Below are 26022 nucleotides of genomic sequence, written 5' to 3' on the forward strand. Positions count from 1 at the left end.
ACAACAGGCTGCAGTCCATGAAGGGGTTAATTTAGAGCATTAAATTTTAAAATGCTTGGGTGAAGTTTCTTTTTGTTTAATACCATCTGAAGGAAATATAATTCATAAGAAATCGAACTCATGAATCTTTGAAATCACTGAAGGGTAAAATAATTTTGGTCATAGCTTTAAATTAGATTTTCCATGTATGAAGCTCCATAAGTGGTATGTAAGACATATTAATTTTTTTCTGAAAATTGATTATTTCTGGATTCTTGAAGTTTTACCTGTGTGTAAGTCATATAAAATTTTCCCTCTTCTTTCCAACTCCAAATTTATGTAAATATTGAGCTGTATCTTTTAAAGAATATACTTTAACTCATTTTCTGGTTTAAAAAATTTCATGTTAAATCAGTACCTGAAGATGTGTTCTTTATTTATTTATAAGCAAAAATGTCACCTTTCAGTGAGGTCACTAGTATCATAATATTGAACATTTAGTTCTTTACTAAGTGTTAATTTATTGATAATGCACCAAACAAAAATACATTGCATATTTTCCCTCCTAAAAATTGAATCAGTAGGTTTAAATTTAGGTTACTTATTCCTTCAAGTGTTATAGACTACTGTGTTTTTTATGAGATTTACAGATAAAAGTAGAACTGTGCTCATTTCCTTCATTAGATTCTTCATTTATATTTACTTTGTTTTATTTACGAGAAGAGGTGATCAGCTATTTTATCTCATTTCTAGCCTTTTGAACAAGTCATTTGTCAACATTTGTCTTTTAATATGTATGGGAAAGTTCAGTTGACTATTTTTAATCAAAGCTATAAACCTTGGAAATTGAAATACTTGGGGAATTTAGGAGAAAGGAAGGGACAGTTCTTTTATGGTAGAAGAGAATGTATTATCATGCTGAAAGCTGCAGGAAAATGGGATACGGGAAGACTAAGACCTAGTTCCTGTCCTTAAGCAGTTAATAATATAGTTAGTGAACCAGGTGAATGATTAAGAAAAAGCACAGGGCTGTATAGTAACAGGAAAGCATCGTTGTCACAGAAATGGATGGCAAGTTCTTTTGACATTTAAAGAGACATAATAGGTAGAATTTGAATACCTGGATAAGAGAAAGGTGGGAGAAGACACTGGAAAGTGAGAAGTGTTGTGGAGAAAGAATGAAGAAAATAATTAAACATTACAAAATCAGGCAGCCTTTTAGGATGCATGTGTTTCTTTTTTTTTTCTTTTAAAACGGTATCGTGTTATTTCTGGGCTTTGTTTCCAGGTAATATGTCTTGTAAGTATAGTATATTTTGAAATTAAAATTGTTACCATCTTTTATCTTTTCCCAGAGTCAACATCCTGGAATGCTTTGTGTCATGAGAGTGTCACCTACATTACCAAGACTTAAAATTGATTTTATTTTTAGTCTCCTAAGTAAATACGCTACTGGCATAAGGTACACCGTGGACACATATTTGCATCACAAGCACCAACTTGAGGCCACCAATGAGGACGACGATGATACTAACCAGTCTGTATCTTCCATCGAAGATGACTTTGTCACTGCTTTTGAGCACTTAGAGGAGGAAGAGACTTCAAAGCCATATAATGATGGTTTGTTCTTCACTAGATTTTTTTTCTTGAAATAGAGAATTAAGGTTTAAAGTTCAGTTTTAAAAGTTTTAAGACAGACTTGTTCAGTTGACATTTATTTTGAAATTTGTTCAAATTAAAGCATTGATACCTATTTTTTGTCTGATTGAGGAATTAACTTTCTTGTGTCTTTTAAGGTCATTGTTACCTGGTTTTTAGTTTTGCTCTTTTATTAGGTTGCACTGTTCAGACACTGTTTCCCTTAAAAATGCCTAAGTTCAGACTTGAGTTAGCTGTCAGGGTCACCTAAATATTAGTGTTTCTAACATGTGGCAACGTGCTAGATATTCCTTAGACCAGGTATTCCTAGATGTGGTGTAGAATGAGAATATTTTAGTAATGGGTAAACTCCAATACTTTGGCCATCTGATGCAAAGAGTTGACTCATTGGAAACGACCCTGATGCTGGGAAAGATTAGGGGCAGGAGGAGAAGGGGACACCAGAGGATGGATGAGATGGTTGGATGGCATCACTGACGCAGTGGACATGGGTTTGGGTGGACTCCGGGAGTTGGTGATGGACAGGGAGTCCTGGCGTGCTATGGTTCATTGGGTCGCAAAGAGTTGGACACGACTGAGCAACTGAACTGAATACTTGCTCTTAAGTACAACTTGAGATGAATCTGTTAATTCAGTGGTCCCCAACCTTTTTGGCACCAGGACTGGTTTCATGAAAGATAATTTTCCCATGGAACTAGGGCAGGAAGGGGATGGTTTCAGGATGATTCAAGTGCATTACATTAATTGTACATGTTATTTCTAGTATTATTACATCAGCTCCACCTCAGATCATCAGGCATCACATCTTGGAGGTTGGGGATCCCTGTGTTAAAATAGTATAGAAGATACTTATAATATAAATGAGTATTTCATGGTTCACGTCTACTTATTCCCATCGATTTAAATCAGTTAAATTCTTTTCAAGAATAATCATTTTATTCTTTTCCTCTAGGATTAAACATAATTGCACTAAGGAGCCAGTGTGATGCTACTTCACAGACTATTTCTGGTCACCATTTGGATACCCATGATTTCAGGGTTCTGGTTGGCTCTGAGCAGCAGAAGTCATTGGCTAAACCTTCAGCTTCTTTAATAAACATTCTGGGACATAAAAAACTGCCTCCAGTGAGAACTTCAGTCACGACATCAGTCTCTGAACCGTGGGTCCAAAGGAGTTTCTATAGTTCCTTTGCTGCTTCAGAGAAAGGTAGTGATGCCCAGAGACCATTGTTCTCGTCTTCTCCTGCCTACTCGTCTGAATCAGAGTGCTCAAGTCCAAGTCCTGTTATTTTCTTGGATGAAGAAGGTTATCAAAAAAGTTTGAAAGCAAAACTTGAGTTACCTAAAATTCCTGTGATGAAAGATGATATTGAGGATTCAGACTCAGAAGTGAGTGAGTTTTTTGATAGTTTTGATCAGTTTGATGAACTAGAACAAACGTTAGAGACTGCTTGTCCGTTTCTGAAAGATCTTGCTGTAGGGAAGCCATCGCAAAAGAAAGGGCACAAACATGAAAAATTGTGCTCTGTAACCACTACTATGAATCCTCAAAAATTCAAGTTTGATCGGCCAGCTCTCCCAGCTAATGTTAGGAAGCCAACACCTCGTAAACCAGAATCCCCTTATAGTAACGTGTGTGATGCCCCAGATTCTCCCCGCCCCGTGAAGGCCTCAGGGGAAGACAGTGGTTTGTTTAGTCCTATTCGATCCTCTGCTTTCAGTCCTCTTGGAGGCTGTACTCCAGCTGAATGCTTTTGCCAAACAGATATTGGTGAAGATAGGGGTCATGAAAATCCTGATTCTCTTTATTATACCTTTGAAGATTATGCAAATAGCCTTTCCTATGAAGTTCTGGGTTCAGTTCTTCATAGCCAACATACTAATGCAACATCCAACACTAATAGTATTAAAAAGGGAGAAAATAAAATGGTAGCTCTTCAGCATGGAAGCCTTGATCAAAAAAGTAAATCTAAAAATAAACCCATAATGATTGATAGCATTCAGAAGTTTGCAGCAGATCTCGTGGAAAAAAGTTTTGGCAGTGCATTTAAAGACTTACAGAAAGGGGTCTCTTCATGTACCAATGCCTTATGCCAGTTAGCCATCAAATTGACGTCATCCATTTTTCAAATGGCGTTTAACGAACTGAGAAGGCAGTGTGCTTTTTCACTGAAAGAACGAGCCATTAGTGGCCTGGCTAGTTTTTTGGTGAGTGAGGCATTCTCAGATGCTTTAAAAGATCTACAATATGTAAAGAAACAGATCTTCACTAACACCGTCACTAGATTTGCTGCAGATCTTGCTGAAGAGCTTGTTTTTGAAGGCATCATGGAAGTGTGTCAGTTCTCATATCCTCCAACACCTGCATCTCTGCAGGGTCGGTCATTTCACTGTGAAGACAGAGTGGTGAAGTCCTATGCAAGAGATCTGTCTGAATCTGTAATACAGGAAGCATTCATTGAGCTGTCTCAAGTTGATGTTACCTTTACCACAAAGGCAGCAGTTAGTGTTTCCCCAGAAAACATCAAGTTTGTGAGCACAGAAGATGTAGTGCCAGCAACACAGACTTCTGTGTGTTCCCCTACTTCTAACAGTCAAACAGTTACGGTGACAAAACCAGTGCAGGAGTATAAAAAGGAATACACGGTGCAGCAGGCCTTGCTCTGTACTTCAGGAATTGTTACTTCAATACCAGTGCCCTTGGCAGGAAGTGCCCTTCACCCGTACCGTATTTCTTCTAATACGTATCAGACAAAGTCTCATCCATCATGTGATGATAGTCATTTGAATGGTGGTCCTACCCCAGCAAGTGTTGCCACAAAAAACAAAGAAGAGGAGCTAGCTTGTCTCAGGAATATTTGTTTACCTTCAGACCACAACCCCGGTAGCCAGAATGAGGTGAAACCAACTAGTGATGTTGTTGAAACAAAAAGCTCTTCAAAGTTAACAAATGATCCTGTCATTATTGGCGATTTTTCTGCCGCAATGGTGCATACGATAGTAAATGAAACTATAGATTTAGTGACATCTTCCAAAGTTGCAAAAACAGAAGAACACACAGATTGTTTAACTCAAACAGGAAAGGGAAAAACCCCTTCTTTCTACTGGGATCAAGCAACAGTGCCACAGAGTGAGGCTAGCAAGAAGGACATGTTCGCCGATCGGTTATCTAAATCTATTATCAAACATTCCATAGATGAAAGCAAGTCAGTGATCCTAAATGTAGATAAAAATGTCCTCCCCAAGAAAGACTTGCCTGTTCCTGGAGATGAGTCACAGTTGACCTTGGAAGAGTTCCCCAAGTTTCTTGAAGCTCAAGATCATTTAACTCACTGTTCACTTTCAGAAGTAAAGGATTGTGTTCCAGAAGGTAAAGGTTCTGTGGCTCCTGGATTTTCTTTGGAGACACTACCACCTTGTCTAGCAGCGGCAGGCCAGAAAGCTGATCTGAAGGAAATTGCTAAGGACAAATCTGTGAAAAAGCAGAATTTGCATAATTCAGCCCTCGAGCCCTTGGCTTTTGGGCAGGAAAACTCGTTTCCCCATTCACATGCTTTCTCATCCACAGTGCTCACCTGTGTAGATGGTTTGCACGTGGAAGATAAACAGAAAATGAGAGATGGGAATGTAATACCTGACACCCCTCCATCAACTCCTCTGGTTCCATCCCAGGCTCCTTCTGATTGGGATATCAAGAAGTTAACCAAAAAGCTTAAGGGGGAGTTAGCAAAAGAGTTTGCACCGGCCACACCACCATCCACACCTCACAACTCGTCTGTAAGCAGTTTGTCTGAAAATGAACAAAATGCAATAGAAAAAGAAGAGTTCATGTTGAAGCTCATGCGGTCTCTCTCAGAAGAAGTTGAAAGTAGTGACGGCGAAGAGCAGCAAGAGGTGGACATGAAGTTGGAGCCAGCAGGGAAAAAAGTTCAGTTTGCAGACGCGTTAGCGACACACATCGTTTCTCTTGCAACAGAAATGGCAGCTTCCCATTTGGATAATAAAGTGATTCAAGAAGCCAGGGTGAAAAGCCCTTGCTTAAATGTGCAGAGTCAAAGAAGCCTATCACCTGCTTTTTTTAATTGCTCAGATGAAAGTTTACAAGCATTATGCAGTTTTGCAGGTGATATGGCAGCAGAAGTCATTACGGAAGCTGAAAAAATAGCAAAAGTTAGGAGCTGTATGTTTTTCAGGAGGAAGAGGAACAGTTGTGTTGATGGTGACCAAGATCATAGATCCGAAGAGAAGTTGGATGTAGAGGCTGTAGCGCACCCGGGAGGAGTAGATCCATTTGTTCTTCCTTTACCACCAAGTTCTTGTCTGTCAGGTCTAACGTACAAGTATCCCAGCTGTGAAAGTGTGACAGATGAGTATGCAGGTCACATTATCCAAATACTAAAACAGGAAGGTGGCAACAGTGAGTTAATAATGGACCAGTACGCCAACAGACTTGCCTATCGGTCTGTTAAGTCAGGATTGCAAGAAGCAGCTAAAACAGCCAAAGTGAAGTGCAGCTCCAAAATATTCCCTGTGCAGAGCTCACAGGTGAAAACCAACGATGAACTGTTACTGTTTTTAAATAAAGAACACCAGCAAGAAGCAGATAAAAAAAGACAAAGCAGAAGTGCTGGAAGTTACCTTCATAAAAACCAGACTTGTGAGTGGACACGGGACACGTGCAGAAACGAGTGCTCGGAACTACGTAGTTTTTCAACCTGTCTTGCTCACAGCATCACAAGAGATGTTAAAAAAGAGCTGATGGCATCGACAGGTGGCTTGCCAAAATCCTTAACAGATTCTTGCCTTTATGAAAAAAACGTATGTGACGAAGATACTGAGACTCATGTCGGGCCAGAGTTTCCCAAGTCTCTTCAGCCTTCTTCACAGAATCACAGATTTTCTCAGAGTACAGGCAGCTTGAGTGGGTGTGGCTATGGAGAGACTGTCGTTCAAGCTATAGAGCAGTATGCTAACAAAGTTGTGGGCGACACTTTAGAGCTGGGTTTAGGATCTGCCACCTTCCACGTGTCTGAAGCCACAAAAGCAGTTGATAGGATTACTTACGCAGAAAAGCTGTCACCTCTGGTGGGTCAGGCTTGCCGATACTGTGACCGTAAAGAGCTCCATGACTGCACTGGAAATTCGTCTCCTCGCTTTCCCAGACCGGATTCGCTTGCTGGTAGTAAGCCAGTTTCTCATTCACAGCTTAGCAGCTTCTATCAGAAATCTAGGATTTTTCATCTCGATGTTCCTCAAATTCACGTTGATCTCGATAAGAAGACAGTGCTTGCTGAGAAGATAGTTGCTGAAGCAATTGAAAAGGCAGAGAGAGAGCTGAGCAGTACCAGCCAGGCAGCCGACAGTGGGATTGGACAGGAAGGTGTCAGCTTTGCTGAGAGCCTCAGCACAGAGATACTGGCGTCAGCGGTGGTCAGTGCTGGACAGGCCATCAGCAGGTAAGCTTCTGATTTCTTTTGGGTTTTGCAGTAAAGAGTTAACTTGATTATTTATGTCTTAGAAAGATGTTCAGAAAGATGTGATTCTTTTTAATCCTAAATGAACAAAAAGAAATACTCCCTATTACATTTGCATATCATTGATATCCTACCTGTTACTTTTCATAGACACTGTCTCATTATCCCCCAGCAGCCCTTTGGGGGAAGGAAGATATGAGCCATTTCCTCAATTGGAAGGTGAGGCTTAGAGTAGAAAGTCACTTTGCCCAAGTTTACACAGCTGTAGAGTAGGTAGGGTTGAATCAAGGAAACAGCTGGAGAAGTTCATACAGCAAGTACTGAGTTTCACCATATTAATGTACCACTCTGAGATTATGTTTTTATTTCTGTTCACAAAGGTAAGTTTTCTTACAAAGAGTATAAATAACGTGCCAGGCGTCTCTGTCCATGGGATGTCCCAGGCAAAACTACTGAAGTGGGTTGCCATTTCCTTCTCCAGAGGGTCTTACCCACCCAGGGTTCTGTGTTGCCAGTAGATTCTTGACCAATTGAGCCACCAGGGAAGCCCCATGAAGAAAGCAAGTGTTCTCTACATAGTTCCCTCCTGCCACCACTCCTCTTGATAAGCCGCCGTCTAAGGGGCAGTTCTCTGTGATAGTCCTACGGTGTTTTGTGTTTCAGAGACTGTGCCTTGTGCTTAGTGGTCCTAACAGCTTAGTTCAGATGTTTACTTTTAGCCTTCTCTCTCCCTGGGAAAACATCAGGACTGACTTGTGTTATTAGTTTGTAGGATTATTTTTGTTAGTCTTATGGAAAGAGAAAATTTCTTGAGTTGAGAAGGAATTCCATTGAGCCTCATGGTAACCCAGGATATTTTAGTAGCTTTTGTCAATGCCGTGACAAGCACTGCCTCTTTTCTTGGCCAGAGGGAGATGCAGGGAGCTAGTGCTGGGGGTGGCGGTGGGCAGCAGCAGGCGGGGGTGGCATGCAGTTTTGAAGAGGTAGCAGGAAGCAGCTCGGACAAAGTGACATTTGAGCAGTGAGCCAAAGGTGAAGAGACAGTAAGCTAAGTGGGAATCAGGGAAATGGGGTTCCCAGCCAAGGTTAGTGGGACTGCGTTTTGGGGAAACAGCAGAGAGGCTTGTGTGGCTGAGGTGGGTGAGCCAGGGAGAGCAGGAGCCCAGGGAAGGTCATGAGAGGTTATCATACCAGATGCATGTTAAAAGGGTTTGGACTCTTTATTTTGATTGATGAGAAGCCACTGGAAGGTTTTGATCAGAAGACTAACACTTCCCCTCTTCATGTTTGAAAATACGGGGCAAGATTGGGGTATAGGGTTAAGAGGCACAAACTACTATAGTGCAAAATAAGCAACAAGGATAAATTCTATAGCATTGGGAAATAAATATAAGCCATTATTTTGTAATAACTTTAAATGGAATATAATCCTCAAACATACCGAATCACTGTGTTGTACACCTGAAACTAATAAAATAATGTAAATCAACTGTACTTCAACAAAAAGTTAAAACATCACTTTAAACTGTTCAGTTCAGTCGCTCAGTCGTGTCCGACTCTTTGCAACCCCATGAATCGCAGCACGCCAGGCCTCCTTGTCCATCACCAACTCCCAGAGTTCACTCAGACTCACCTCCATCGAGTCAGTGATGCCATCCAGCCATCTCATCCTCTCTTGTCCCCTTCTCCTCCTGCCCCCAATCCCTCCCAGCATCAGGGTTTTCTCCAATGAGTCAACTTTTCACATGAGGTGGCCAAAGTATTGGGGTTTCAGCTTTAGCATCATTCCTTCCAAAGAAATCCCAGGGCTGATCTCCTTCAGAATGGGCTGGTTGGATCTCCTTGCAGTCCAAGGGACTCTCAAGAGTCTTCTCCAACACCACAGTTCAAAAGCATCAATTCTTCAGTACTCAGCCTTCTTCACAGTCCAACTCTCACATCCATATGTGACGACTGTAAAAACCATAGCCTTGACTAGATGGACCTTTGTTGGCAAAGTAATGTCTCTGCTTTTCATTATGCTATCTAGGTTGGTCATAACTTTTCTGCCAAAGAGTAAGCGTCTTTTATTTCATGGCTGCAGTCACCATCTGCAGTGATTTTGGAGCCCGAAAAAATAAAGTCTGACACTGTTTCCACTGTTTCCCCATCTATTTCCCATGAAGTGATGGGACCAGATGCCATGATCTTCGTTTTCTGAATGTTGAGTTTTAAGGCAACTTTTTCACTTTCCTCTTTCATCTTTATCAAGAGGCTTTTTAGTTCCTCTTCGCTTTCTGCCATAAGGGTGGTGTCATCTGCATATCTGAGGTTATTGATATTTCTCCCAGCAATCTTTATTCCAGCTTGTGCTTCTTCCAGCCCAGCGTTTCTCATGATGTACTCTGCATAGAAGTTAAATAAGCAGGGTGACAATATACAGCCTTGATGTACTCCTTTTCCTATTTGGAACCAGTCTGTTGTTCCATGTCCAGTTCTAACTGTCGCTTCCTGACCTGCATACACATTTCTCAAGAGGCAGGTCAGGTGGTCTGATATTCCCATCTCTTTCAGAATTTCCACAGTTTATTGTGATCCACACAGTCAAAGGCTTTGGCATAGTCAGTAAAGCAGAAATAGATGTTTTTCTGGAACTCTCTTGCTTTTTCTTTGATCCAGCGGATGTTGGCAATTTGGTCTCTGGTTCCTCTGCCTTTTCTAAAACCAGCTTGAACATCTGGAAGTTCACAGTTCACGTATTGCTGAAGCCTGGCTTGGAGAATTTTTGAGCATTACTTTACTAGCGTGTGAGATGAGTGCAATTGTGTGGTAGTTTGAGCATTCTTTGGCATTGCCTTTCTTTGGAATTGGAATGAAAACTGACCTTTTCCAGTCCTGTGGCCACTGCTGAGTTTTGCAAATTTGCTGGCATATTGAGTGCAGCACTTTGAGAGCATCATCTTTCAGGATTTGAAATAGCTCAACTGGAATTCCATCACCTCCACTAGCTTTGTTCGTAGTGATGTTTTCTAAGGCCCACTTAAATTCACATTCCAGGATATCTGGCTCTAGGTGAGTGATCACACCATTGTGATTACCTGGGTCGTGAAGATATTTTTTGTATAGTTCTTCTGTGTGTTCTTGCCACCTCTTCTTAATATCTTCTGCTTCTGTTAGGTCCATACCATTTCTGTCCTTTATCGAGCCCATCTTTGCATGAAATGTTCCCTTGGTACCTCTAATTTTCTTGAAGAGATCTCTAGTCTTTCCCATTCTGTTGTTTTCCTCTATTTCTTTGCATTGATCGCTGAGGAAGGCTTTCTTATCTCTTCTTGTTATTCTTTGGAACTCTGCATTCAGATGCTTATATCTTTCCTTTGCTCCTTTGTTTTTCGCTTCTCTTCTTTTCACATCTATTTGTAAGGCCTCCCCAGACAGCCATTTTGCTTTTTTGCATTTCTTTTGCGTGGGGATGGTCTTGATTCCTGTCTCCTGTACAATGTCACGAACCTCATTCCATAGTTCATCAGGCACTCTATCATCAGATCTAGGCCCTTAAATGTATTTCTCACTTCCACTGTATAATCATAAGGGATTTGAGTTAGGTCATACCTGAATGGTCTAGTGGTTTTCCCTACTTTCTTCAGTTTCAATCTGAATTTGGCAATAAGGAGTTCACGATCTGAGCCACAGTCAGCTCCTGGTCTTGTTTTAGCTGACTGTATAGAGCTTCTCCATCTTTGGCTGCAAAGAATATAATTAGTCTGATTTCAGTGTTGACCATCTGGTGATGTCCATGTGTAGAGTCTTCTCTTGTGTTGCTGGAAGAGGGTGTTTGCTATGACCAGTGCATTTTCTTGGCAAAACTCTATTAGTCTTTGCCCTGCTTCATTCTGTATTCCAAGGCCAAATTTACCTGTTACTCCAGGTGTTTCTTGACTTCCTACTTTTGAATTCCAGTCCCGTATCATGAAAAGGACATCTTTTTTGGGTGTTAGTTCTAAAAGGTCTTGTAGGTCTTCATAGAACTGTTCAACTTCAGCTTCTTCAGCGTTACTGGTTGGGGCATAGTCTGTTAGTCAAGAATAAAATGTAGAAGGGGCATACACAGTAACTGAACAACAAATGGAATTTCTTGTGAAGATAGAATAAAACTATAAATGTTTTTTCCTCAATGAATAAAACTATAGATGTTTTTTCGTTGAGGAAAAAAATGAGAGGGATTATGATCCATGCTCAGAATGTTGAAGAGATTTGGCTAGTCTGACTGTACCCTCGATTGGCAGTGTAGAATTCCTTGAACTACTTTTTTTGTTGTTCTTAAAGCCAGAAAAGGGGTAATTTTTGGTACAAATAAAAATACTGTTTTACAAAGCAGATGTGGCAGACTTAGGAACTTGTGGTCCTTCATAGTGTCCCTATTGAAAATATGAACTGCTTTGAAGAGAATTTAAATAAATGATGTGCTTGGGATGAACCCATAATGAACAGAGTAGGTTAGGGATATCAGTGGGTATCTCAGTTAATTTTGAAATTAATAAGCTGTCCTGCCAAGTCTCTTTATTAGCAGATCCAAACAAAGGGTTAGATCGACCACTGGTCTAATTCTGAAGGTCCCATTTCTTGTTTTTGTCATCGGTATCATCAAATGGATATTCCTGTTAATAATACAATTCAGAACCTGATGCTTTTGGACTTATTTTCTTTCTTTCTTTTTTCTAGTCCAAAAGAAACAGAAGAGATTCAGTCAGCTGAGTCTCTTGGTAGCCAGCAGATGCATCTCAGTATTGGTGAGGACAGTACTGGGAGCTGGTCCAACTTAAGTTTTGAAGATGAACACCAGGATGAAAGCAGTAGTTTTCACCATCTAAGTGAAAGGTAACTCTGATTTTGCATGTAATTGCATAGTTTAGGTACTCAGACTCCTCAGAAATAAGTCCCAAATTATACTGAATTTAATTTTAAAATTCTTAATTTGTAAACCTAACCATTATTATCAAAGTGTATTTTGTTCCAACATTATTTCTAATGGTTTGACATTTATTAAATATAGTAATTAGCTGGACTAATTTTCTTTGTGCCAATAATTGAAAAATATGTCATACATTTGATTTTATATGCTTCATGCTATACTTGGCCTTCTCATGAACTTTTGAGAAAAAATTTTCTTTCTCACTTTAAAGGACAGGAAAAAGAATAATTATCTGTAAAAGGCATCAAAATGGTCCTGTAATTTTTTTAATATTATAGTAGTATTTTTCTAGGGGAAGGATTCCTTATTTGTCCATTCAGGAACACTGTAACTTGAGCAGTTATACCTGAATGACTGAAAATACGTAAACTCATTACAAAAATACAGTATAATATAACAGAAGGCACTTCATGTATCATTCTCTCAGTTAACCTTATTCCTAAAACCAGTTTTAGAATATTTTATTAATTAGAATTATTTCCTTTATTCGTAATGCTGTACAGACCTTCCTGAGTAACCTATAAAATGTTACAAAATCTTTATTCACATTAAGTGATACTTGGAAATAGTAAACACTGACCATAGCTGATCCTAGGGAGAGGAGGGGGTTTTGGGCACTTGTAGAAAGGACCCTGTGAAGCTTCTGCAGAACAGGCCCTTGGAATGGACTTACCAGGAGGAGAAGGAAAGAGGGGATGAAGAAGCAGAAGGAAAGGAAATGGTTTTTCAGCTGTTAGAACACATCATCTCGGAGTACTTGGTTTGATGCTTGGATTAACCAGTGAGTGTTAATATTTTTATATTTTTATTGTCATAGTTTTTAAAATGTGACACAAGCCACCAACATTTTACAAAATTTAAATCCAAAAAAGGCAGTCTTTAAAATTAGTAGTAGGAAGTGGGGTAATATCACAGATTATCATTTGGCCCTCTCCATAGCTTTAGAATGTTTACACTTAAATTCTTCTCTCACTTTGAGAGGCTTCTAGAATTTCAGTGGAGTTGACATTGTTGCTTATGAAATCCTGGTGTTAAAGTGGGAGAACTTAAAGGCTAGTGGCCATAAAAGGACTATAGCTGGTTGAACGACTCAATATGGAATGCTGTCCAATATGATGAAAAGAAGGAAGTGCCTACCAGGGTCAGCCCTTGGTTCTTCCTCTTTAGCATTATTTTATCAGTGGTGTAGAACACTCATTATTTGTGAGTGACTCAAAACAGAGATGAAAAGGTTAATCCTGTTAATAGAACCAGAGTTCAGAAAGACCAAATCAGGCTGAGGCTATACCAGTTGTGTTTAACATGAGTAAATATCTTTAGGTTCAGAAAATGAATTACTTGAATGGGAAAAACCTGACCTGATAGCATTTTGTCCAGGGGAAAAAAAAACCTGTGGTTTAATTGACCATAGAATTAATAAGAACTAACAATACTGTGTGAATTTAAGGTTCCGGCACAAAGAAAAACTTAGTGGGGCTCATCCAGGATTGGTGGTGTGCTTGTCTCCTAGAGATTAAGATTCACTGGGTCATTGGCAGTCCCAAGATTCTGCATGCTTGATAAGTGCCTCAGATGATTTTAAAGCAGGTGTTTCAGAGACCTCACTTAAGATACATCCACTTTAGTGTAGAAATGGGTAAAAATTTTAATTTTGTAATTTTTTTCTGTGCGTAATCATTCTATTAATGGAAGTAAATATGGTGTTTGAGATCATTGATTTTCTCTCTCTTTGGCTCACAGCTGTCTAACCATTCTGTATTTCCATATTTTCTCGATTTTGGTTTGTCTGTCACCAGACTATGTAGGCAAAACTGGTTGGTTTCATGGTTTTACACTAGAGCTATATTTGTTTGAATGTAATGTTGAAAAGACACTGATCAGTTTTAATTTTTATTCTGTAATGCATTACGGTTTGTGACAGTTGGATAGTGCTAATACGTACATGTTAATTATTGAGATAGCCTGGAAACTCTTTAGAACTTTTAAGTAATCAGCCCCTTTTTGGGAACCGTATCAACATTTACTGATGGATAAAAGGTGATTTTATGTTAACTAATTTTTAGAACCCAAATTTTATATTGTGTAAATATTTTTATAATTGTCTAGCCTACTATGGGAAAATACAGCTGCTTATCACTGCAAACTAATGTGCTTACTAATTATTTTAATGATAAGAATTTTTTTAAATTGCATGTTTAGATTTTAATCCGAAAAGCTGAATTTAGTTTTGTTTCCGAACACAGTTGCTTTTTGTGTTGTGTCGCTTTGCCGCACTTGTAGAATGTAGCTGCTTTCTTCTTTTGATTAGGCAGTGAAAGAAGGTATTGGTGGGGTGTTAGTGACTGGCTGATCTGTCAAGTGTGACACGTGATTAGACCTTGCAGTATTCTGAAGAAACTGTATATTATTTAACCTGCTGAATTATACATAATGTGTGAAATGAAGGTAATTGACATAATAACAAGTATCTTAAAGTGAGAAGATGTCTTTTCTCCCCGTAGTTAGACGAGGTCTTTTGGGAATGTTTCAGTGTCTTCCTTCTCATCCTTTTCCCATCCTCCTTCCCTGCCCTGGCCATCACTGTGTGCACTCTCTGAAGAATCAAGGGAAAAAAAAGACTCGAGAGAATGTTAACCTGTGTAAACTTTATCCAAACTGAAGAGCATTGGCTTTTTACAAATTATGTCCTAAGTTTTGCCATAGACGTTAATTTCATTGTGAAACTTTTTCCTTCTTCCATTCATTTACTGTCCTAAAAGTCACTGTCTGAATCTGTAAAATAAATATAAATTTAGAATAATTTTCATGAACTGCTGAGGACAAGTAAGAAAACTCCCTAATCTCTGAAGCTGTCAAACACCTCGTGTAGTAGCAACGATGGTCTTCACGTAACTCCATGGATGCTGCACCCACCGAGGCAGCTTCAGAACATCCTCAGTTATCAGTGATGGATGCCGTTCCAAGGAAAACCAGGGTTGTTTTTACCATTCATTTTCTAGTTCAGCTCTGTTCTTTTCTTCCTCTGGCAGTAATGGTAACAGCAGTAGCTGGAGCAGTCTTGGTTTAGAAGGAGATTTGTATGAGGACAATTTATCCTTTCCAACATCAGACAGGTTGGTCCAGTCCAGAAATCTAAACACTGATGAGTCTTTCACCACTAATGCATGATATCATATTCTTAAAAGAATGTGGGTTAGAGTGCCAACATGTATCAACCTGCTTTTCTTCTATATTTGATTCTGCTTGATAAATTTACATATAATGAAAAAATTCAACTCTACTAAGATACGACTGACACCTAATTGCAAAATGTGTTACTTTTATGCATGTGTTGCACTGCTTGCTATTTTTCATTCTACCAATTACTGTTTCATTAAAAAGAGCTTGCTTCCTACAGGATTTCTGTTGTTTTGTTTTATTTTGTTTTGTTTCTGTATATAGTTTCATTTCATTTATAAGAAAAGTATAGGAAAAAATGTGTTTTTAACTGTTAAAAATATACAAATGGCATCAACCGAAGCACTAATAAATAATTACTCATGGCATTCTGTGATATTCAAACGCTGTGTTATCTAAAACCAAATTAGCATATTTTTGCTTAAAATTATTTTAAATTTTATTATGTAATTACTTGACACTCTGTATGTTGTGGTCAGGTAGAAATTCTATTACTGATAACTTCCCTTTAGACATCATTGGCACTTGAGATTTTAACATGAAATGGTGTGAGAAGCAAAGCTTCCTTTTTATTGTCATTTCTCCCCCTTTTAAATGTCATATGTCATATTGTAACATTCATTTTTTGGTCACATTTTAAGAATTGACTTTAATACCATTATTAATTAAAGCTTTTTTTTTTTTTTTTTAACTGCTTTTGCTTCATTTGGTAAGTGATGGGCCAGATGATGATGAAGAGGAGCATCAGACTGATGTAGAAGGTAACTGGCTGTTTGTTTTTTAAAGTGTTTGCCTGTTTTTTGTATAAGGTATAAAGTTCTTTAGGAAAGTCTTTAATATTTGTGCATTTTCATCAAATAGGCACTGTATTATTGTTGAGTTATCAGGGTTTTTACATTGCAAAACAAATTCTTTTTTGTTTAAATTCATTAATTTATTTGCCATTTTACTAGACTTGGAACATTCAAACAATACAAACATACCAAAAAAAAGACGTTTATAAGAATGTATATGGAGCCCTATCAGATGGGAAATACTAACTGAAGACTGTTAATAATAACAGAAAAAATCATTTTATAATTCCATAATGTTTTTTTTTCCCCTTCCCTTTTGGTTATTAATGTCTTTTGAGATCCCTTCAACACAATATTACTCATTTAAACTATTCAGTGTAACTTGAAATTATTTATTAGGACAAACATTGATTTATTTTTAAATTGTTTTCCATTAAAATTACAGAAGTTTGCAATTGGAGTAGACCCAGGAGAAGTTCTTGTCTACATTTCTTATTACACAGATAATAAAGGAATTGAAAGATGAAGAAATATTCCAAATCAGGGTATTCTTGAACTAATCTATCCAGTGTCAGATCTTTTGCTGAGCAGCTTGTGTTATTTGATAAACTAAAAGGAGGGGTACTCATCAGTATAAAGATGAACTACTTTAAAAGAAGTATTCAGTTATTTGAGGGAGAAATTTAGAATAGTCTCTTCATATAATTTTGTTTAAAATATAAAATTCTTATATAATGAGATATAATTATTATAATTATCACATGTCAATTTGTTTTCCTTTTCAACTAGTTATTTCTAGAATTACTGTTTGATGTCAATCTTATAAAAATCAGTAAATAAAAGATATTTTTAAACCAGTTCTCCCTTCCATTAATTGCAGTCTTACACTCGCACATATATTTGAAGAAAATACTCATTTCTTCCTTTAATGATCATGGTTCCAAATGTGTAAATACTACAGTTCTGGAATGTGATTTGTAATTCTTAGTTAAATATATTAGAATGTCTTAAGCAAATATCAAAAACTTCTCATGTTGAAACTGAGTTTTCATTATATTTAGATGGGTGTTGAGTTTTTTTCCAAAAATTTTATTTTCCTTTATTTCTGAAAATACCAATGTAAGAATATTCATGTTTAGACATTAGTTTTTGAACCAGTGATTCTTTAATCATCTCTTTAGAAATAGGCAAACAGAAAATTGTAGGAACAAATTACTTAAAATGTACTTTCCACCTGGGTTTCCAGTTAGTTTTATTACCAATTGTATTTTTTTAATTTAGAAAGGTCATGTATCAGTTTTGAGTCCAAATCCTCAGACCTAAGATTATTATTATTTTAGTTCTAAAACCACTCCTAAGTAGCCATTTTTTATATAGGGTTTCTGGAAGTAAGTTTTTTTCCTCATCAGATACAAAGTAGGGGTGAAAAGGGAAAGTAAAAGTGAAAGTCACTCAGTCCCTGTCCGACTGTTTGAGACCACATGGATTATACAGTCCATGGAATTCTCCAGGCTCTAATACTGAAGTGGGTAGCCTTTCTTCTCCAGGGGGATCAGGCAGTATTTTTAGAGTTTTTGTTAGACTGTTTATACTTAGTTGCTCAGTCGTGTCCAACTCTTTGCGACCCCATGAACTGTTGCCCACTAGGCTCCTCTGTCCATGGGATTCTCCAGGCAACAATAGTGAAGTGGGTTCCATGCCCTCCTCCGGGGATCTTCTCAACCCAGGGATCGAACCCAGGTTTCCCGCATTGCAGGCAGATTCTTTACCATCTGAGCCAGCCAGGGAAGAATATTTGCTTTATTTTTTGCTGACTAAAAACAATTCAGAATTATGGAAATCCTAAGGCAACAAGCTTTATTTATTTATTTATTTTTGTTTGTAGTTGTAGGATATCAGTTCTTTCTCTTTTCACTAGAGTTGAATGACCTCTCTTAGAGATCACTCTTAGGCAACCAGACATCCTGAACTGAAAAATCAAGTGATACAGCGAACCTTTCAACTCCATGACCTCTGCAGAATTTATAGAATGGCCCAAAGACTATGGGACTGTTGTGTGCCAGACCCATTTTTGATTGAGAATCAGAGTGTGGAAAGGAAGGAAATGATAATACATTTATTTTAAGAGAATAGCATGAACCAATTTTTTTAAATGAAAAATCTTACAGGTCAGTAGGAACCCTAAAAATTAGTAGTGGTCTAAAATGCCCTCCCAACTGTAAAAAAAAATTAGGGACATTCACCAGCAAATGTCCATTACTTGTGCAAATTGGTGTGGTGTCTGCCTACATCCCCGCTTCCTGCTTCTTGTGGGGGAGGCCTGGGCCTCAGCACTGCTGGTTGCTCAGCCACCACTAAGCAGTGGTATTCAACACAGGATATTGGTTTAGTTTTATAGTCAACAGAGATTCACCTTTTGTTATGTTGAAAACATAATTTTATTAAAAAAACAAAACAAAGCAAAACTTGAGAACAGTGTCTTATAAGACTGTATCAGAAAAGTCCGTGGTTTGATTTTGTGGATGTAAGTGTTGCATAAGACTTTCCCCTCCCACCCCCACGCCCCCCGCCATATTTTGCCTGAAAAGTGAAGTGATTAAGAGCATGGAGCCAGATTGCCAATGTTAATATCCTGACTCAACTGTGTCCCACCTGTGAGACTCTTGGTCTGTCTCTACCCCTGATCCCTCACCTGTAAAATGAGATGATGGCAGTTCCCTCCTCCTAGGGTGCTTGTGAGGGGTGAGGGCGTTAGTGTGTATAAAGAGCTTAGAACAGCACTTAGGCTGTAATGTGTGTGATCCGAGTATTCACTCCTGCTGCTGTTTCTCTTAGTTCAGAAAGCTTTCTGAAAGTCCATTTAATATATTTGTGTTTTGATTGTAATTGTAGCATTTTAGTTTTATTTGCTATACTTGTGGATTATATTTTGACATAAATTATGGCATTTGTGAAGTGCCAGTTGAATTCAGTGCCTCAGAATAGAGTTTTGCATTGTGCTGTCACAGATGATCAAACTGTTTCTTTATTTTAGCATTATTTTGCCCTTTCGAAGTAATGCTTTAGTTGGTGTTACGGTGCAGTTAAGAAAAGATTATTTTTTGGAAAATTCCTTGGAATCTTAAGAAATGGAAAGTGTTTATATATCCTTAGAAACCAGAGAACTGACAGTTGAATTGATGGATTTCACTACATATTGCTTAAAAATTTAAATTTTAGGTTTGGAGCAAGATGGAAAGACTCTGCTAATTACAAATATTGACATGGAGCCATGCACAGTAGACCCCCAGCTAAGGATTATTCTTCAGTGGCTCGTTGCTTCTGAGGCAGAAGTTGCAGAACTTTATTTTCATGACTCTACAAAGAAGGAGTTTATGCAAGTAAGTACCTACCTTGTAGGGTGGGTGTGAGGGCACAGTGTATGCTGCTCTGTGTCACACAGTTGATCTGATAAGATGCCCACTGATAGCAAATGGGCAGATGCCCAGGCATTAGAGTCCAGTGCTTGGGCTCAGATACCAGCTCTGCCGTAGTCGCAGTGTGACCTTGGGTGGTTCACTAGTCGCAGTCTTTTTATCTGGACTGTGGAAATGAGCATAGAATTTACCTGGCAGAGGTTTGTGAGGATTAAATATAGCACTGTTAAAAGGTGCTTAATCCAGTGCCTGGCACATCCTAAATTCTCAAAGCTGGGTGTCTTTAATAAGCATTTCATGTGCTCATATGAAAAGATTGAGTTATTCTTTGTACTTAATTGATGCATAATTATGCCTAGTAATGAGTATGTCTCTTCTGTTAATCCAGTGTCATTAGTATGAGAAGCTAGCATAAGCAAAAGCCCATAAAAGTTTATAAACATTTAATAAGGGATAATAGTTCACTTTGAGCATTTAGTAGGGTTCTAATAATAAAACATTCAGATTAGGTGCATTAAGAGAATATTTTTATTGATAATTTACTGTGTACCAGTTACATTATTAGCCAGAATTTTTCGTTTGCAGCCTTAAGGTTTTTGTCCAGGACTTTTCTTTATCAGAACTTTAATTTAATCGTATTATATAATGTAGAATAGTTCAAAGAATAACCAATATAAAATGATTAATAGTAACAAAAAAAGGAATTGTCAAGTTACTCTTGATTTCCAGTTCAGAATTTTCAAAAATATTATTGAAAGAAGTATGTGAAAAAGATATATTAAAAAATTGTTTTTTGTATTTTGTTGTTTTTATTTAGACTTCTTGAATTTTTCCAGCATAGATTTCTGTTCAGAGGCAGAGGGAGAAAATAAGACAGAAAAAAAGTTCAGGAAATGAATTGTCAAGGGGAAAAAATGGGTAGGGAAAGTATTAGAACTGACTATATGGAAGCAAGCATTTTCAAGTCGTTTAGTCTTAGATAAATTGAGGACTAAGGAAGGCCTTAGGCAGAGCTGAGTGTAATGGTGCTGAGGTAAGGGAACTGCATCCCCACATAACCTAAGAAAACATTCTTGCAGTTCCTCAAAAAGTCAAACACAGCATTATTATATAACCCAGAAATTCTCCACCTAGGTCTGTACCCAAGAGGAATGAAAACATATGTGCAAGGTGGTGTTATTTGTAATAGACCAAAAGTGGAAACATCGTAAATGTCCATTAACTGATGAATAAAATGTGGTCTGTCCATGCAGTGGAATATTGTCAGTAAAAAGGAATGAAGTAGAGACATGCTACACCCTGGAGGTGGAGGACCCTTGAAGTCATTATGCTAAGTGAAAGGAGCCACGTCACAGAAGGCCATATATTTTGTGATTCCATTAAAATGAAATGGCCAAAATAGGCAAATCTATAAACTGAAAGTAGATTAGTGATTGCCTCGAGTTGACGGGGTTGGGCGGAATGGGCAGTGATTATTAACAGGTAGGACTTTTTTTGGTAATAAAGATATCCTAATGTTTGTGGTGATGTTGCATTCAACTCTGTGAATACACTAAAAACCATTGGCTGGTCTATTTTAAATGGGTGAATTGTGTGGTATGTGAATTATATCACAGTAAAACTATTTTTGAAAAGGTTAAGCATATTTATATTACAAACAATTCGTTTTTATAGAACTAAATAGGAAAAAAATCTGAGTTGAAGACATATTTAGATTGGTGATGATAGTTTAAACCTGTATTTTTATACTTAAAAAAAATGAGGTATAATTGATATATAACACCATATTAGTTTCAGGTGAACAACATAATGATATTTGTTCATACTACAAAATGACTGCCATAGTATTTAATTTTTATTTACTTTTTTTCTGAAACATGAACATTTCTTACGTGTTTCTTTTGAGCCTGGAGTGCGTATTCCAGGGGAGAAAGCCACACTGTACGTTGTGGAAGGAAGATCCACATCCTTTTATTAAGCTTGACATTGTCTTTATTATTTTATGTTCCCAGTTGAGGGTGTGGCAGATGTATTTAGTTCAGTTCAGAGTTTCCTGTAGAGATGGAGCCTCTCCACGCCCACACAGACACTGTGCTGGGTGAGGTTTGTGGGGTTCTGGCTCCCGCAATCCCAAAGTGTCCCTCTGTGGAGGAGAGTATTTATAAAACCCAGGAAGGAAAAATGTTTAATTTGTGTAAAGAGTGGTGGTTTAGGGGAGAATACCTTGTTATAACTGGGAAACAATATTTTGCTGCAAACAGCAGTTTGATCCAGTGTTATAAATAAAAATGAAAACTTTATTGTTAAAAAATTGCTTTTGGTTAATGTTTGGCTTATCTTCCTTTTTTACTAGCTTACAAAACGGCTACAGGAAAAAGGGTGGAAGGTGGGAGACCTCCTGCAGGCTGTGCTTAAATACTATGAGGTGGTGGAGAAGACATCCAATGAGGAGAGATGCAAGTCCCTGTTTGATTGGCTCTTGGAAAATGCATAGAACAAACTCCAAACCAGTAAATTTTATTATTTGTTTTGGGAGAGGAAGAAAAGACACATAGGGTAAAATTTGAGTAGTGAATATTAACATTTAAAGTGAATTGGGAGGAAAGTAAATAGCTATTAAGTGTGTTGTGTCATCATATGGTGTATATAGTTCATACTTTCGTAATCTGTCAGATATTATCTTCATTTATTCTTCTGTACACATGTGCAGTGTGTTAAGTAAGACCCTAAGAACATGTATTTGAAGGAAGGTCTGACTGTGAGGCTTTCAGGAACATTGACTGATGACAGCGTTCTTTTCGCATCCAAATAGTGCTGCTAGAAATTGCACTGAGGTGGCTGAAGGTGGGTTCCAGGGATAAAGAGTTATAATTTTGCTCCTTTACAAGCAAATGGTTTCCTGTTAATAACAAATCTGACATCAAAAAAAACAGCATTGAGGCTAATTTATTTTTCTGACATCTTTTTCTATTTTTAAGGGTCAGTTTTATTTTCATGGTTCAGCTATTGGTATTTTTTTGAATCCCCCAAGTTATTTAATTTCTTATAAACTGTAGTTTAGGTTTCTATAAATACTATAAATGATAGTTTCCCCAGCCTTTCATTAAATGATCTTATTTGCTAATGTTTCCAGTTGTTCTGGCATGAAAGTGAGTGAGTGAGTGTGTGTGTGTGTGTGTATTTGTGTGTATGTAAAGGAGAACTTAAACCTTGCTAGTGGTGGGTACCCTCTTTTATTTTACTCTTTTCTGGTTACAAACCCACTGTTAACATTAAAAAGGTGCTTTAAAATAAAATGTCTATAAAGATTGTGCAGTAAGAATTTTTCTTTTTTGACTATTTTGAGTCCCCACCTTATTCTTTAAGTGAAAATAAAGGTGCAAAACATATTGAAATTTTAAAACTTAATGTTCATTTGGAAATGCATTTAGAGAAGCCCAATAATTGTTTTCTCTGTTGGGATTTTGAAAACCTTTAGCAAGGATTTTTAAATTAAAACTCCACTTTAGCAGGGATAAGCTTTTTCTAGGAAAAACGGGACCTTCCCACCAACCCCTTCCCCAGTAAAATGTATCTGTACTGTTTTGTAAAGTCCTCTGATACAGTCTTTCTGGGCTCTGCATTCTGTTCCACTCGTCTTCAGTAACTGCGAGTTGACCAGGATTGTGTTTTGTGTGAGGTATGTGCATGTGAATTTTTGATTCTTCCATTAGCAGATTTTTAATTGAGAGGGAATCATTTTTGTTGGAGGCTTTTGGTTTTGCTCTCACTTTTTCTTTTTTTCCTGAGAACTGACTCTTCTGGAAGCTGCACAAAGTATCGAGGACAGTAGCACCTGCAGGGGACAAGGAACAGGGCACTTGCATTGATTTGAATTACAGTTATGGCAGGAAATCATTGCTTCTTAAGAAAAATGCCAAAATCTATTTAAATGTTTTGAGGTTACACTTACAGAAGCTTCTATTTTTCTCAATTTAAGATGAAGAAATAGAGCAGGCCTTAAAAATAAATTTTGCTAAAGTTTCTTCGGGCATTTTTTAAGGTTGGAGAAATGTAGGAAATGTATGTAAGCAGAATTGATTCTGTCTTTAGCTTCTTAGAATTTGATCTGCAGCAGCACTGGACTAGGTTCTTAATTGTTAGGAAGCAGGTTGTTATAACAGATTAATTGATTATTAAGCTTAGGTTGAATTTTTACAAGTGTATAGCTATCAAATTGTGTTTGGTATTTTCAGTGTATGTACGGGTGTTATTAACAGCAAAACTGAGTTCTGAATTTCTTTTAAGCTAAAGTGACAATATGTTAGTTCTGTAAAACTCTCTACTTGAAAACGTTGATTTCCTGTATGGTAAGGTTTTCCTCCTGTCTTTGTTTTTGTTCGTTTTCTGGAGCTGTGCTGGATTCCGAGTTCCCTGTTCAGCCACTGTGCCCAACAGACCAGTCCTTGGACCCTGGTGTGTATAGTACTGATGACAGTGGAGCTCCACACACAGCGGTTCAGTGCAGGGATGTAGAGAACGTTGGCAAACGTGAAAAGAAGCGGGAGTTAAGCTTCCTTATATAGAGAGAGAACATTGGAGTTTAGAACAGTATCTTTTAATCAAGAACAGTCTAAACTTACTTTGTTTAAAGGCACTTTGTGATTTTTCCAAAGATGTAGATCTATTTGGTTGCTTAGTCTTCAGAACAGATCTGTTTGTCGAGGACGACTCTTATTTTGTTAAAAATCTATTTGATGTAATTTTATTATGATACTGTAATATTGCCATTCTGCATACTTTGGCCCTTATGAATATCATGTCTTATTCAGAACTGTTAAAGTTGTGATGTGCTTTGGGTTGAATTTTCTGTTTTATCAGTTTCAGAACCATTGGAGAACTGTGAAAAAAAAGTGAAGGAAGCCTTGGATGGGGTTTTTAGAACATTGTTTCAGACGGAACTTCTTTTTCCAAGCCAAGTTTAAAATTCCATTTATATTTGGGGTATTAACTCATTTTGATTTTGATTTATTTCCTGATTTTCACAAAAGGAATGATTCATTTATAAATCACAGAAGAACATTACAGTATCTCTGGGATGGTTTAACACAGTTTAATGGTTTAATGGAGTTTTAAAATCTTTGAGAACATTTACTCAGTGAATATATGTGATAACATCTTCATAGTTTGACAACCATTCCATTTACCCTTTTAGATATTTGATAGGAATTAATTCAACTCATAATACTTCCATTTTGCTTAAATAAAGGTTTTATTTTGCTGGTAGGAGAAGTTAGTTATTAAATGCACCAGGTATAAAGTAAAAGATGGTTTACCCACGTGGTTTTGATATCACGCACATTCCCCAGATGCAGTGTTTAACCTTGACTCATCACCAGGGTCTAGACTCAGATTAGTAAATATTCCTCTCTCACAATTAAAATGATCAATTTCCCATCAGTCTGTTGCTTTAAATTTTATTTCTTCAAGAGAAACTTTCCACAGAATTAAGAAAAATAATAATGCATCCATATTCAGGGTGTAGGGAAAATTCTTTCCATTTCAAGCTCTGTCCACCCGTCACCAGCACAAGAGAAGTAGAGCTTCCCTGGGAATTACGAAGCTGTGCTCAAGTGAAATGCTTTTTTCCTCACTCTCGTTTGAGGCCCTGCATACATTGACTAACTCACCGTATTCCTGCTCTGGAGATGCAGACGCAGTGTTGGTCACACTTGTCACTTTATATATTTATTTTTTTTCTACCATCCATGTACATTCCTTTCACAGGGGTAGAATCATAGGTCTAGAAGTTCATTGTCTTGTTTTTTGTTGTAATGTTTGAACACTATTTAATATCAGGTTTTAATATTGCTGGATTTGCTACCTTTTGTTACTTGTGCAGTGTTAATAGTAATAATTCACATTCTTGTTTAATATACCAGCTATAGAGCAAAAGCAGCTTTGAATAATTATAGCTGTTTATTTGACTGTGCTGAATTATTCCGTTAAGATCTTGTATAACAGTAACTTTTTTCTTTTGCTTTTTCAGTAATTTAATATGTTCATTTACCAAAATATGAACTTCAGGATGCACTAAAATTTTGTTTTTGCAGTGGCTCAAAAATAAACATTTCAGAAATTACTTTTGTAATAATTTGCGATCAATTGTTCTTTTATTTTTTCCAATTGTTTAAGTCTGTGATCTTTCTCTCCCAATTAAGAATTTCCCAATAAACTTAAGAGATGCCTGACTTTGGTTTTCAATCTGTAGTATCTTGTTAACACACTCAATACTGGACTAAAACAAAAGCATAGAAGGCACATCAAACAACCTCTACGTTTCTAACATTATTTTAAAGAAGAACGGAAGCTAGAATATTTTTAATTGGACACTGAATCCTAAGTTTTTATTTGAGTGCCTCTGAATGCTGACAGGATGACTTGACAGGCTGTTTGCCTTTTGGATTTTAGTGCAAAGTAGAATATTGTGATTGCCTTGAATATATAGTGTGTTAGGGAATTCTCCAGTCTGGACCGAGCACTTCTTCCATAGGATATAGAGATCAGACCTTTGTCATGCTGTATAGTATCAG

General features: G+C 37.5%; 1 protein-coding gene across 16 annotated transcripts in view; it reads left to right on the forward strand.

The window, feature by feature from the left end:
• AKAP11 (A-kinase anchoring protein 11) overlaps positions 1 to 25680 on the forward strand; it is a 52474-nt gene extending 26794 nt beyond the window's left edge. For 12 of the 16 annotated variants that reach the window (XM_086328837.1, XM_086328834.1, XM_086328836.1 and 9 more), the window contains 7 exons: positions 1335 to 1599; positions 2591 to 7094; positions 11814 to 11969; positions 15093 to 15176; positions 15955 to 16001; positions 19254 to 19414; positions 21804 to 25680. In XM_086328837.1, the coding sequence (XP_086184963.1) occupies positions 1335 to 1599; positions 2591 to 7094; positions 11814 to 11969; positions 15093 to 15176; positions 15955 to 16001; positions 19254 to 19414; positions 21804 to 21944 (5358 nt within the window). In that variant the 3' untranslated portion in view covers positions 21945 to 25680. The remainder of the gene's footprint in view (positions 1 to 1334; positions 1600 to 2590; positions 7095 to 11813; positions 11970 to 15092; positions 15177 to 15954; positions 16002 to 19253; positions 19415 to 21803) is intronic. The other 4 variants (XM_086328841.1, XM_086328842.1, XM_086328840.1 and 1 more) reach the window with 3 other exon arrangements.
• Positions 25681 to 26022: the final 342 nt, after the last annotated feature.

The sequence above is a fragment of the Bos grunniens genome, chromosome 12, assembly GCF_055505025.1.
Source record: "Bos grunniens cultivar Pamir isolate PY7600 chromosome 12, Bosgru_T2T1.0, whole genome shotgun sequence".
Taxonomy (NCBI): domain Eukaryota; kingdom Metazoa; phylum Chordata; class Mammalia; order Artiodactyla; family Bovidae; genus Bos; species Bos grunniens.